The sequence below is a fragment of the Mytilus californianus genome, unplaced genomic scaffold, assembly GCF_021869535.1.
Source record: "Mytilus californianus isolate M0D057914Y unplaced genomic scaffold, xbMytCali1.0.p SCAF_5, whole genome shotgun sequence".
NCBI classification, from domain to species: domain Eukaryota; kingdom Metazoa; phylum Mollusca; class Bivalvia; order Mytilida; family Mytilidae; genus Mytilus; species Mytilus californianus.
Window position 1 is genome coordinate 106,344,844 of NW_026262701.1, and position 15,507 is coordinate 106,360,350.

At 31.4% G+C, this 15,507-nt stretch overlaps 2 protein-coding genes across 4 annotated transcripts in view; one reads left to right on the top strand and one right to left on the bottom strand.

Moving 5' to 3' along the window:
* LOC127700469 (N-acetylglucosamine-1-phosphodiester alpha-N-acetylglucosaminidase-like) overlaps positions 1-6,284 on the bottom strand; it is a 35,578-nt gene extending 29,294 nt beyond the window's left edge. For both annotated transcript variants that reach the window (XM_052203962.1, XM_052203963.1), the window contains exons 1-4: positions 6,154-6,284; positions 3,155-3,579; positions 1,579-1,672; positions 491-624 (exon numbers count right to left, since the gene is read on the bottom strand). In XM_052203962.1, coding sequence (XP_052059922.1) covers positions 491-624; positions 1,579-1,672; positions 3,155-3,579; positions 6,154-6,206 — 706 coding nt within the window. In that variant the 5' untranslated portion in view covers positions 6,207-6,284. The remainder of the gene's footprint in view (positions 1-490; positions 625-1,578; positions 1,673-3,154; positions 3,580-6,153) is intronic.
* A 68-nt stretch (positions 6,285-6,352) lies between these two features.
* LOC127700470 (DDB1- and CUL4-associated factor 11-like) overlaps positions 6,353-15,507 on the top strand; it is a 38,489-nt gene continuing 29,334 nt past the window's right edge. The window contains exons 1-2 of one of the 2 annotated variants that reach the window (XM_052203964.1): positions 6,353-6,903; positions 13,885-13,997. In XM_052203964.1, coding sequence (XP_052059924.1) covers positions 6,638-6,903; positions 13,885-13,997 — 379 coding nt within the window. In that variant the 5' untranslated portion in view covers positions 6,353-6,637. The remainder of the gene's footprint in view (positions 6,904-13,884; positions 13,998-15,507) is intronic. The other variant, XM_052203965.1, reaches the window with a different exon arrangement.

A 15,507-nucleotide genomic window follows, 5' to 3' on the forward strand; every position in this document is an offset into this window, starting at 1 on the left:
CATAACACTAGAACGACAGTGACTCACTGCCCAAATTCGAACTCTGTCTGCTAGTTTTGGTCCTTAGCATTGTGTATGAGTTTCATAAAATTTGGTTGGGAAAACTAAAGTTAGAGTGTGGATATGAAAAATTGTGCAATTTTCCAAGTTATAAAGGGGCATAACTCTTAAATGGTAAATGACTCACTGCCCAAATTCGAACTATGATGGCAAGTATTGATTCTTAGCATTGTGCATGAGTTTCATCAAATTTACATGAGGTAAACTTAAGTTAGAGTGCAGAAACGAAAATGGGACGGATGGAAAGACAGAAGGACGGTCATGGGTAACACTTAATGCCCCATCACCTACGGCAGGGGCATAAAAATAACTTTGATTATATTATTTGTAAATAGAAATAAATATGCTAATATTAATTATTTCTTTTTATTGTATTCTGACACTTTTAAAGTTGTGTAAATGTACTGTGAGAGTAATTATAAAAACATACCTGTTTCTTGAGTATCTTGACATTCAATCTTTATACTTTCAGTGATATACTTTTTCCCATCCCTCACAAGCCAAATCACACCTCCAACTAATTGCTGAAATTGTTCAGCAATCAAATCTATTTCAGATAAATAACTGCAATAACAAAATAATGACAATTAGTTTTTTATTAATGCCTTTCTCTGCTTTTTATGTTTACTAGATTGACCTTGGGCACTCAAACGACATTTCCTTAAGTGATAACATGTATCATAATGCCAAAGATAACACTATTGACATTCTTCCAAAATTAAATTCACTTACTTTTACCTAAATGGTGGTTTAAGTAAAGCTGGCAGATTCATTCCCCCTTTTCCCATGTAAATGAATGGCACTGTTATATTTTCTATAATTTTAAATATTCACTCTTTCAGCCCATCTTCAAACAGTATATTACCCTCATATTAAAAACTCACTAAAATCCCTCTCGCAGGGATGGTAAAAAAAAGTTCATATTCTCACTCCCAGGTCAAAGATTTACATAAATTCAGTATTTCCACCCAAAGATTTACATAAATTCAGTATTTTCACCCAAAGATTTACATAAATTCAGTACTTCAACCCAAAGATTAACATAATTCAGTATTTCCACCTTAAGATTAACATAAATTCAATATTTCCACCCAAAGATTTACATAAATTCAGTATTTCCACCTCAAAATTAAAAACCCCAAAAATTTCCATTACTGAGCATCATCATATCACTTTTGTAAAACTATTCCATAACTTTTTATTCCCTATGTCTGAACTAACCAATTCAGGAGTATTTACATGCATCTAATTTGTTAACCTTATATTGGATTGCTGTCTCATCTACATTTATTGTACTTCTCTTTTAAGTTATCATAATTTTTCAGTTTTACATTCTTAGCAAATTTGTTTTTGAAACTCTGCATTTTGGTCCATCTTTTTATTCTTTTTTCTTTATTGTCTATAACTTTTTGAATAAAGATAACTTGTTACTTAAAACATTGCCTGTCAGCAGCTAAAAGTAAGTAAAGCAATGTAAAATACCATAAGCTGAAAATACCATAATATACTGTGCATTACCCAAAAAATAAATGTCCATCCTTTGTTATACCAAAATGTGCATTTTGTACTCCATTTGAATCCAATACTAGCTTTCCATCACTAATTACATTTCCTGAAAAATTCAAAATCAAAAGCATCAATTTCTTTTATACATATTTCTCAAAATTATGACTTTGACAGCAAACATAATGATTTTATGCTTTCTTCAGTAAAAAAAATATAAATAAACAAATGCTTGGAAAGAAAACACTACAAACATACAGTAGGACACATTTCAATAGCCATAAGAAGAATATTTAAAGCCACCTCTCATCAATTTTACCTGAAGAAATTGGCCTGTAGATGATAAAAAAATATGTAAAAATTGTAAACAAAGCATTGTAACTTACATGTGTATCTAATGATACTCTTAGATATTCAACAGTCCAGCAACAATGGTAGCTACCAAGTAGTACAACATTTAAATTACACATACTGTTTATGATGCATTGGAAGAACTAGATTTCTGGAATGCCAATATCCAAAATTTCAGAAACCAAAAGTATAAAATTACATAATGCAATATATTTTTTTTGTTAAAGGTAACACCATATAAGATCAACTTTGCCTGAGGGAATTACAAGAAATTTACTATAATAAATTAAAAAAAAAAACCTCATGAAAATGGGGTTTGCAGGTTTGCAGCAAAATACTATCTCCCTTCCTTAGAGATATTTACAGCAATACCTGTAACCAATAAGATCCACCTGAACAAATTCAAACTGACAGAATGAATGTAAATACAGTTAAGTACATTTAAGATGTAAAGGTATGCAGTGTACTGCCTAAAATTTTTGCTTGTTTTTTTGCACTGATTTATAAAAAATAATGTGTATCTTTAATTATTTTTGATTTCACAGTCCTCCCTTCAACAGTTTTCTTTTTCATTGTAGTCTCAGACTGGTGCTTTTAAACTTAAACTTGTACTGTCAGTTATTTCGTATCTAAATACAAGTAAATCACAATGAAATAAAACTATTTTTTTCAGCAGGTTTAGTTACAATAAATAGCTGAATTAAATATTTCTGTAGTGTAAATAACTTTTTAGATGTTTTATTGTAAATTACATGCTTTTAATGGTGCTTTCAATTCTGTTGAAAGTTAGAGGACTTTTCGAAAATATACACTACACTTCCACACAATCTTGAAGTAGTGACGTTTTGGATTTCAATGAAAAGATAATATATGTATAATAAGTAAAAGAGAGGTGAAAGATACCAAAGGGACATTCAAACTCATAAGTTGACAAAATAAACTGATAACGCCATGGGCCGATGATGCCATGGCTAAAAAAAGAAAAAGACAAACAGACAAACAATAGTACACAAAACACAACATAGAAAACTAAAGACTGAGCAACATTATTCAATCAGGAATCTTGTAACCATAAACATGATAAATGACTTAAGTCCTTTACTAAATGCTTTCATTTTTTTTATTCTTACATTAGGTGAATACTTGTATATATATGAAACAGAAGTCTTAGTTCTAAGAGAATCCATAAAAGCTTTAAGAGCATAAAAAATCTGCTTCAAATATAAAAACAAACTGTTACCTAGACATGATCCAGTATGTGTATTAAAGAATCCAGCATTGATTGCCAGTAAACAGCTCTTTCGTTCGGCTGATTTTGGTACTGTAGACCTGGTCTGGTCCTCACATCCTCCTTTGTACCCTGGTTCTAATACAGATATAGTTCTAATTGGGTTGTTAACCACAGTAAAATGAATCTGTGTGTCACGTTTAATAGACTGCCCAACAGATTTAATTGCATGGTGAGTTTCAGCTATAGGATGAATGATATCAGAACTTCCATACCCATGTGCCTTATGTTTAGACTTCGTAACATTGCCAAATAAAATATGCTGACAGTCTCGTGTATGACGATGGCCGTGGTATTTTAAGAGATGACTAGTAAAATAACTCTGTATTAAATCGTCATGTTCATCCACTGACTCACACTGTATATGGAAAAATATACTGCAAAATAAAACAAATGTCTCAAAATAACTCAAATATTGTTTTGGAGTACTTTCTAGTATGAAATGTTGTAAAAATTGCATGCCAACCGGTAACCTTTTTTTATTAAGTTGCTGGCGACTGTCAGAGGCTATGGAACAATAAATGTTGGAGTTACAAAAAAAAATTGTGTAGCTTGTGAATAATAGTATGACTAGTGGACTTTCAATTCAACTTGCACTTTAACAGCAGGCGAAGGCTTCACCATCGGCCATTCAAGCTTATGAACATCGGGAGAAATAAGAAAATTTAATTACTGTATAAAAGATTTGTTGCAAATTAAGCCACAGCTATGATTGCAGCATTTGAGTTTTAAGAATATGTGGTGCAATTGGCATACAATGTTGGTTCCCATCAAATACAAAGTAAAGCCATGGATTCAATAGTCACATTTAAGCTTTAAGAACATATGAGTAACATAATTAAAGTAAGCCATGGTTTTGATGGCAGCTATTGAGCTAAAAAAAAATACAAGTATGTGGAGAAATAAACATACAATTTTTTGAGAAACAGAACTTATCTTGAAAAACTTGATTCTTTATTATTGACACAACTTACTAGAAGATACACATATACTGTAGACTTGAATATTTCCATTGTAAACTTTTCATATTTATGTAGAAACTTTTCAGCACCTACATATAGAGTATCTATTTCATAGTTGATACAATATTCCTTTTTTACCAGGATTCCTTTCATACCTGCAGGGTTATTCCTTAGAAGGAAGCTACTAAACCAAGGGTTCTTAATGTTAAGGGCAGACAATACAGCTACAATGGAGGTAATGACGTTACTAATGTAAAATGTTGATTTTGGCGATGTCATACTGTGACATATTGGAAAAAGATGGATTTTTCAACTGATTTTAATTTTAATATTTAGCAAGAACATCATGAACATGGACCCCCCTTTTTTTTAAATGACATTTAGCTTGATTATGTAGACAGATTATTTGTATAAATTTTTATAAACAAATCGCCAATGCATTTTTTTAAATAAGATAAATATACAGCAAAAAATGCTGTTTTTTTCTAAAATCACGAAAATTCAATAATTTATTTCCAAGTGATTTTTACTTGTCATCATGGTCATGAGCAGCAGTACTGGTTCATTTGAGAAGGAAATGTTTATTGTTTTGAAGCATAGGAGATTGTAATTTTTCCAGATCTCTATTAAATATTTTTTAATATTTTGGTTCTGGAGGTCATAGTTTTAGACATTTTATGTCCTTTCAGCAACACAATTGCTGCAGACAGTATTATTTGGGTGAGTTCAGAACTGAGATTAAAGTTTCTTGTGTGCAAGTTCATTGGGTATCAAAATGGTGGGCTTAATAATGCAAAGAAAGAAAACTCTATACAGGAAACAAAAAGCGTAGTTCTGAAGTTAAAAAGGGAATTGAATGAAAAGGAAACATATCATTAAATCATAGTCTGATAGTTGTTATTAACAATTTCACCAGTTTTGGCAATACACATTGGGCACCTCGAGCCATTTATTCTTCATTACAGGGTTTTGACTACATTTATGGTTATCCACCTCATTTGAGCTCTAATGAATAGTTGTCTCATTGACAATCATGCATGCAACATCTCCTTATTTTTTACACTTATTTGCCACTTCATAATCTGCGACACATAGCCGAAGATATTAAGACATTTGAACTATTGACTTCATACAGCAATCACTTTTGCATTGTTGCATCTGAAAATTTCTCTTGCGACATCCAAATTTTACTGGAACGGCTGTGTGATGACAAATAATGGCGGACCAATAGTTAAATGTATCTTAATACATGTACATACAATGTATCATTATCGAGTTCCTAGGTTCTAGCTGCAGAACCATAGCTCTTATGGTACTTCAGATATTTTTTGTATTTGAAGTATCCCAATGACGATAAGAGCTACTTATATGGTATATATGGGTATATGCTTCAAGCCACAAGGAACAGAAATAAATTTTTACCAAAACAGAAAAAATCTGTTTCTTTCCTTAATTTCCCACTGGTATACGCTATTTGTCCGCCAATACTGGACATCACAAAGGTTCCCCGAAAATTTTGACATCACATTAGAAAATAACTGAAGCCACAATGGAATAAAGATTTTTGTATGACGTCAACATGCAGTTCAAGCGGTGCAAATTTTCAAATAGCAATATGCCGATAAGGATTCAGGGTTATTATTTTTTTTTTTAATATATTGGTGTTTTACTTTAGTTTACTGTGTAAAAGGTGTCTCAGTAAAAACATAGGGTTTAATCACTCAGCCTTCACGGTTAACTTTTAAGTCCACAAGCCCAAAGCTCAATTTTTTCAAAATTTTAGTTGGATTCTGTTGGCTTGTAGAGAAGAATTTTACAAGTCAGAAAGCAATTTTACAAGCCAATGCCGTAGGACTTGTGGTTAATCATGAAGACTGATCACTGGTTTTCGAAAAATTGTTGCTCAAAAGTGACGCATTTTCATGATTTTGATTCTTTGTCAATGACAATGTTTGAGTTTTACGCACAAATTTGAACCTCATATTGTACCTTAGAACATATAGCAACACATAACTAGAACAACGATAACATCGTCTTTGCATTTCTTAATGCATGTAGTCAACATAGTGGTGTTAATAAATATCCTGCATCCACATCAGCGATCACTTCTGTCATCTGCATTATTCTTTCGGAATTCAAGAAAATATGTTCCGAGAGGCGGAAGTAATTGTTTGTTGTGTTTCCGGTTCTTTTTTCTTCTTTGGTCAACAACTGGAACATTGTCATTGTCTTAGATTTGTTGTGACATAAAATCACCAGGCTGGAATCAGTCCAAAATCTTATGTATACAATGAAACTTAATTTTAATGGCTGTAGCAATTAATCAAACTGCTCAATAATTTGAAAGGAAAAATAGATAGTGTTTTTCTTACATAATTTTTTCTATATATTGTGTCAGTTAGTGAATTATACCTGAAACTGTTTAATATGATAACAAAGACTGTTCATTGTGATTCTAAGACAAAATGTGTTAATGGGTTCGAGTAATTCTAGGAGAAGCAGAACTATGAGCACAAGTAGTGAGACTGAAACAGAAGTTTTGGGAGCTCAAGGTGGAGCAGATTATCCATCAGCAAGAGGAGCAGATTATCCATCACCAAGAGGAATAGATTGTCCACCACCAAGAGGAGCAGGTGGATCAGATTGTCCGGCACCAGGAGGAGCAAACTCTTCAACCAGAACTGGCAGCGACGAGGATCAACACGATTTACAAGCAATACTGGCATACCTAATACGCAGGTAGCTAGACATACATTGCATCTTCAAGATATTTTGCGTAGCATAATAGTTTATTATATATATTTTTATATAATCATGATAATGGATTTGTTATTCAAAGCTAATAATACAATTGGCCATTTTGTTATGCATCGTCGGAATGCAGAAAAGTTTTTTCTATGTAAGTGTATTGTGCACAGGTAAATTTTTATCATAAGGAATAACATAAATTAAATAACATACGTGAGGCAACAGAAGAAGTGGTTTGACCTATATCATTGTACAGATCTAGTTATCCAGGAAATTATTTTATAGCTTTAGTTCTTCCTGGGACTAATATACATGTATATCAATTGGTTCTAGGTTCCTCTGAAACTTTTTTATGGTTCTGTACTGTTGTTTCAAAATTATATATTACATGTATATATGTACGAAATGTTTGATGAATGACTGAATGAACATGTACAGGATCAGTGAGTTTGTCATTAAAGCTAATTGCAATGTTATGCTCCAGCTACTAATGGACTGGGGGAATGTGCAGTCCAAAAGCAAGCCCATGGAAACATTTGCTGTTTCTATATTTTTTAAGCAACAATTAATAGGTCAGATATACATGTACATGTATAATCATGCCATTCTGAAGTTGTGTTACTTTCGCAGAAAATTTTTATTGGCAGCAATTTCGGAAAACAAAACCATGACTTCTAAATACATGTTCAATGTACATGTATACAAATTTGTATTGAATAGATCATGTGACCTACATGTATCAGATATTGTTGGTTGTGAACTTCACACTAAATCAAATAACCTCTGAACTTTTAATTATCAGTATTTATTAAGTACAAAATGTAAGACACAGAGAAAAGAAGAAAATTGAAATTTTCAAACAATAACAGGGTCTGATAATTTTTACTTGCGTCCCCAAAAACTAAAGTAGGTCTAGTAAACTGTTGGCCTACCAGGGTTCTCACTAAGGTGAGTCCATGAGTCCAGGACTCATGAAAATCTGTCTGGACTCATCATTTTCAAAACTGGTGAGTCCAAAGATGTATCAATATTGTAAAATGTTTGATCAACTGAACACACATTTCATTATTTTATAGCAAAAGTTTAAAAATAATCTAAATTTGATGTCATTTGCTTGCTCTATTTTGTCATGGCTAGTGAAATAATAAATCAGAGGCAATAAAAAATAAATCTCACTGTTGGAATTACCATTGCCAAAAATGATGAGACCCTGGACTTGCCTTGGAAAATCCTTAGTGAGAACCCTGGCTTACATACGTCTGTCAGTTAGAAAGACTTTTGTTAGATAAATTTCATCAAAATTTTTCTATGCCTCAGTGAAAGGGAATGATTTTTTACATATATTTGGTCTGCATAATGTCAAGTTGTAGTGGGTAAGCAATTTTTAAATCTACTGTGCAGCCACTTCCTGTTTGATGATAGTTAGAAATTTTACAACACACACTCAGACATTGTACAAGGACAACTTTTGTCAAATTTTTCTTGACTTCTTTGTGAAGGGAATGATTTAAATTTGGTTTACAGCTTCGCTTCATAATGTTGAGTTGAAGTGGGGTTTATATTTTGTACATCTGATGTGCAGCCACTTCTGTTGGCCAATAGTTTAAAATTTTACAACACTCATCATGCTCATTGTACAAGGAAATTTGTGACTGAATTTAATGTCATTTACATTATTTCATTGGTCAATATTAACTTTTCATGATTATTTCATTCCATATTACTTTAAGTAATTATATAACAGATAAGCTGTCTTTGGTCTTTTATTTCTTATTATGTTTAGTAGTCGGTCTAACCTTGAACTGATGTTTCTAGTTCATTGAACAATGTTAAGTTTCTCAAGATTACACATAATACATGTACATTGTAATATGTACATGTACATGTAGTAGTTGGTCTAACCTTGAACTGATGTTTCTAGTTCATTGAACAATTTTAATGTTCTCAAGATTACACATACATTGTATGTACATGTACATGTAGTAGTCGGTCTAACCTTGAACTGATGTTTCTAGTTCATTGAACAGTTTTAAGTTTCTCAAGATTACACATATGTACACAAATGTACATGTACATGTAGTAGTCGGTCTAACCTTGAACTGATGTTTCTAGTTCATTGAACAATTTTAAATTTCTGAAGATTACACATATGTATATGTACATGTAGTAGTCTGTCTAACCTTGAACTGATGTTTCTAGTTCATTGAACAATTTTAAGTTTCTCAAGATTACACATATGTACATGTACATGTAGTAGTTGGTCTAACCTTGAACTGATATTTCTAGTTCATTGAACAATATTAAGTTTCTCAAGATTACACATATGTACATGTAGTAGTTGGTCTAACCTTGAACTGATGTTTCTAGTTCATTGAACAATTTTAAGTTTCTCAAGATTACACATATGTACATTTAGTCGATGAATCTTTTCATTTACTGTACAGTAATAAACATGATATTTCATTTATTGCTATGAAATACATTTTATCATGATTTCTCAGTCAAATAAAAACCGATATTTCAAAATATGTGAAATAAATCCTGTATTTTCACTCCTTTTACGTCATACAACAATTTTGTGTTGTCAATGAAGTTACATCAAAAGTTTTAAACGGAGTGAGAGCAAGAAGACAAACATTTTGTTTCTTGCAATTTCTATTTTAATTTCATTAATAGTCAATGTAATTAAAAGCATAACTGTTCCAAGAATTTGAATGTCAAAAAATAATCAACCCGTGACCAACAACACTGATAATTCAATTACACTCTACATGATTATGAATTACAAATGTAATGTGTTTGGTCTGGAGTTGAATGTATATTTTTCATTATTTGAAATCCATTTGACAAGATTCACTTTACATTGACCTCATTTTCATACTTCATTGTTCAAAGCTAAATTTGTATGTATATGTAGTAATGTCTAGATATATATATATATATACAAGTCTAAATTGAAAACAACGTTTAAACTTATGATTGCGTTGGATAAAACAATTTTTTATACGTGTGCATGCAAAACTAATTTCTTGGTAGAGGGGTCTAAATACAGCACAAACAACATTTTCCAAAAGACCAAAAAAGTGAAAGAGTATATTTTAACAAAACGCATTTGACTAGCAGGTCGAACAACAGATGTTCTTAAACCCTGCTGACTGCCATGGTGATTGCCAAATAAACAGATCACCAGATGTAACAAAATGGATCTTAATTATTAATTTAATACCAAACAGAAAACAATAAACTTGCGGAAAAGATGGTATACCGCAAACATAAGGTGCAAAAATTGGTACACCATATCAGGATTTTGACAATTTTAAAATGTCTCTTCAGTGATGTTAGGAATCGAAACGGTATTTGGAAGGCCATAAAATTTACCTCAATTTAGGATTTACTCTTGAATTTGGATTATATAAACCCGAAGGCAAATATAATACAAGCCCAAATGCAAATGAAAAAATATAAACAAGTCTAAATTGAAAACAACATTCAAACCTATGATTGAGTTGGATAAAAACCGCAATTATATATATATATAAATATAGAACATTAATCGATGAAGCTTGTATAGCTTTAACACTCATGTTTTGGTTTGATATCTTTTTACAGTTCCATGGAACTATTTCCCTTTCAAAATGAAAGTACTGTTCTTCCTTCAGTTGTGTTGCCATGCAATTTATCATTGCCATTGTTATCTCTTTCCAAAGACTTTCATAAATTGCATAGATCTTCAGGTAAAAATTTGCATTGGTTTTACAGATACACAAAAAATGTATCATGTTTCATTCATTGTACATGTAGTTTTAGTCCCGTAGTTATAAGTTCAGACATGGGGGCCTCAGTGGTCAAGTGGTCTATCTATGGTGATTACTAGACCAGTTTTCCTATCAAATGTTGATGGCTCTCTCCGGGTATTCCAGCTTTCCTATCAAATGTTGATGGCTCTCTCCGGGTATTCCAGCTTTCCTATCAAATGTTGATGGCTCTCTCCGGGTATTCCAGCTTTCCTATCAAATGTTGATGACTCTCTCTGGGTATTCCAGCTTCCTCCACCAATAATGGGCTGCCAACCCATGATATGGCCATGGTCCCTGAAAGTACAACTGTCGTTTTAACACCAATAAATCATAAAAAAGTATATAGTTCAGGGCAGTATATATTTGTCTCAACCATTCATGGAAAAGTTGATTTTAACAGAAAGTTTTAAATTTATTACCAAGGACAGAATGACAATTCATATATTTTAGTAATAATGTACTCAAATATAAGCTGTTTCACTTGACTTCATCTAATTCTTTTATCAATTGATATTTGATCACTATTGAAATTTGAAGATATTTAATTTTTTTAAATCTGCAAACTGAACAAAAGTAAACTATCGATTTAATTTTGCACATTATAAGGTATATAGATAATTAAATTTTTCTACCTTCTAAGTTACATTCAAGGTAAAGGTTGTAAATATTTACTGGGCATATCTAGATTTTCTTACATTTAGTATGTGTCATTATTTAGAACACAAAAGTATTGACCTATAGAAGTTCAAAAAACAGAATAACGAACCGGGTAGTAAATATTTACTACAATTGTCAAGGAACAATGATTTTATACCATATTTGATTCAAAGACATAAATTTGTTTCTTTGCATATATTTTGTTTAGCATTATTTTAGAAATCAAGTAATAAATTAAAGAAATTTCCTTTAGAAAAAATATAATGAACATTTCTGCATATGAATGCCCTTAAATTATGACTGTAAAGTGATACAATATTGTGTATGTCAATGACAATGTCCACCTTCCACCTGCATGATCTGCACAAATCTCACCATTCATAGGATTTTGTTTTTTTTTCCATTTTGTATAATATGTGAGTTTGCTTTCACTACATTGTGAAAGTGAAACACAATGTAAGGATTAGTGCCATTTTTAATTTTGAAAATTTTACTTTTGCTGTTCCGGAGTAATGAAACTTTGTTTTAAGTATTTCCAATGACCTTCACATTGTGAGGCCTTATAGATGTATCATACATGTTTGAAGCAGGAAGAATGGGGTATCATCCCAAATACCTGAAAAAATTTTAAGCATTCTGAAAAATTAATCATTAATTCCCTAGTCCCGATAAGGGTAAATCCTGAATTCCTTCAAAATTAAAGGTTATATCCTGACATCCAAAAAAAGGTCATTCTGACCCTCATGTATCTATATCTTATCGTCGTATTATTTGGAAAAGATTTGATGTTGATTTTCCTTGAAAAAAATTTACACAAATTGATATGCATTTTCTAAATATGCATGGAAAAATATACTTTGATGATTTTTCATTGACTAAGGCCTTCAGACATAAAATTAGCTATCGTAGAGCAGCAGAATGACTGACTTTTCGTGATATTTCATTTTGAAATTTGCATGTTTATTATGTAAAAACAAAAAAATTTGTATTTCAATACTTTTCCAAAAAAAAACCAAAAAAACTATATTTTCATCTGTTTTTATACATTGTTACACCTTTCGAAGATGGGACATATATATATTATGGCATGGTCATGCAGCTGTGCCCACTGTTCATCAAAACTCTATACGAAATACTGTCATATATTGAATATGTGTGTATTTATGATTGATAAATGAACAGTCTTCATTTGCCTTGAGTTTTATGCCCCTCAGTGTATACAGTATGTTTTTTCCCCTTAAAATTTATGTAAACTTTTTGATGATGTTAGTCATTTCTCTGCAAATTATAGATGCACATCTTTAGCAATGTTTCTAAAACAAAACCTTAAATTTATTATCTACCTTTGCTACTGTATCGTATTCTCTTAAGGCATACTCTCTCATTTTCATCAGTTTAGAAAAAATATTTAGAAATTGTAAAGGCAACATGACAATTGACAAATTGGTGACAATGCATGTAACTGTAACCATACAAAATTTTAATGATTGTTTCAAATATTTCACCTTCGTGACTGAGTTTAGGTTCATGTAGATTAATAAGGTTACATATTTGTCGTTTAATATTTCTACAAATAATTCCTGAACATTTTTGTAATATAAACTAGTGGCAATGATTTTATGACACATGTTTCTGCAGTAAACATCTACATGTAGGTTCAAGACCAACTTGTTTGGTACAATTTAGTTAAAACATAATATGTTTATAATAGAAAAAACAAACTGGTCAAAATAAGTCTGAAACAGCTACAATAGTGTAAATACAATCTTAAGATTAATTTTGCTTCATGGAGTTGCAATCATATTTTAGTAATACTTATATAATATATAGAATGAAGGTTATTAATATGAATGTAGCATTTAAAAATAAGCCAGTAATAAAGCCCTGCTTATTGTCCCCAGTGCAACATGTTGCGGGGGACATGGAAATACCGGGTGTCCATCTGTCCGATCTTGTTAGCGCTCTAATGTGTACAATTCTTGCCAGATTTTTATGAAATTTATATCATAGGTTTATATTAGCAATGTCTTAGACGAGTTCAAAAATCAGTGCTGATAAATTATTTTTAAAAGAGTTATGCACTTGAAAATATTGATTATATGGAAAATTGCAATGTTATCGCTCTCATGTGTTCAATTCTTGCCAGAATTTTATGAAACTTTTATCATAGGTTTATATCAGCAAGTCTTTGACACTTTCTAAAATAAGTTCTGATCAAATATTTTTTAACGAGTTTTGCCCCATGGAAATATAAATTATAATTGAAATCACATTGCATTTGCTCTGAAGCCTTCATTTCTCTTAGGATATTAATAAAAAGTTTTAAAGAACAAAAAAAAGAGCTTTTTTTAGTTATTGCCCTTGTACCTTGGATAGATAAAATATGTACAATGCGGGGGACATTGGAACTCTGTTCTTTTATTGCTATTGATATTTTATATTTGTTAACTATATTTTGATGGTACATTATAGCTTTGTCTTAGGATAAAGTCAATACACTTTACTAATGCTATACCAGGTCTGTTTTCAGTGGTCAGGTGAGGATAGTTACTCAACACGAAGAGGGTGATGACGATGAAGAATATTCCGATGATTATGAATTCTGTAGCAGTGCTTCAAAACCTCCCAGGCGTAAGTTCTGTACCATTTACATAATAGACATCATAGACATGATAGATTAAGAACCACATTTGTTAGCTCACCAGGCCCTGGGGGCATAAATATTTCCAGCACAATTATCATACTTAGACCCAGGACTGCCACCAGTGTTACACTACAGTTAATGTGGATTTTACTTTACTTTTTCCACCTGCCCCCAGTGTGAAACCAACTCAAATTGAGCATAACATTTAGTAAAAACGTTGAATAAATTTCTTTTTCTTATTTTTCCAAGGTCAGTTCTTATGATTAAAAAGAAATGGCATGTCTACTCTCAAGGGTTAATGGCACAGGGGACATCTAAAGGTTTTCCACAATCCAGCTATTGACGTGTGGAAATGGCAAAATCGAGGTGTAGCTATTGTCATCACTGTTGTTTTCTGTCATTATCTTTTAATTTATATTTTATCTTTGTATCTTAAGTAATGGAAATGATTTAAACTAAAACTTTGCAGAACCAATGTTTTCAAGTCCTGTATATCATTCTGATTTAATAGGGTTCAATATGGGAATATTTCTACATGTGATCCCATATGGAAGCATTTTGAAAGTAATGTTTCGTTCTTTATTTTTGAGACAAATTGAACAATCTTGAGAGGAACAATATGGAAGGTATCAAAAAATCCAATGTGAATCTCATAATTGTACAGATGAGATGCAGTAGTAATGATAGATCATAAGATGTTCGCCTTATGGGATGAGGATTTCTTTACATGTTGTTTTTTAAACAGTTTAATAAAATATTTTACTCCTGTAAAGCATATTCTTGGCCTAACTTCCATTTTGGAAATATGTTGCTAAAACTCTTGTAGGAACAGCAAAAGTCATAATCTAATTTTCATATACATTTGTATGTTTCTTGTTCAATTTGTTTTAATTTTGTAAGCATATAATTACATTTATTTTTTAATGCCATTTATTTAAATTTGCATAAACCACTCTCTATGAATTAGAACACTTTTGTAATGTTCATGGTGGTCAATGTTATTTGGGAAAACTGGAGTGTCAGGTATAATGTACTAACAGGTCATCCTGGTTACACAAAGTATAAAGTGTTGTAATATAGGACATTACAATGTATACTTAACCTGATGATACTAGTTAAATTAGCATGTGCTAGCAAATCTTTGTAAGGCAAGTTTGCAAATTGATCTGGTTTTAATACTTCACATTGAATCTCGCAGAATGATGAACTGTAATTGGTACATTTGCATGACTTACAATATAAATAGCTCTTAAAATATAAGTTGAAATAAAGAAGACTCTATCCGATAGAAAGAATGACAAAAGGAAAAAAATAATCTACATCACCCTTATTGGCATATCTCATTGTATGGAGATTTTTTGGCTCTGACCCCTTGTCATGCTCCATTGACTTTAAAACTTTTGTATAGTATTGTTTGATTAGGTCACTTTTAAGAATAAGTAATATTTTTAGAAAACTTGGACAAAGCTTCTTCAGGATCAAAAGACATATCCAGAG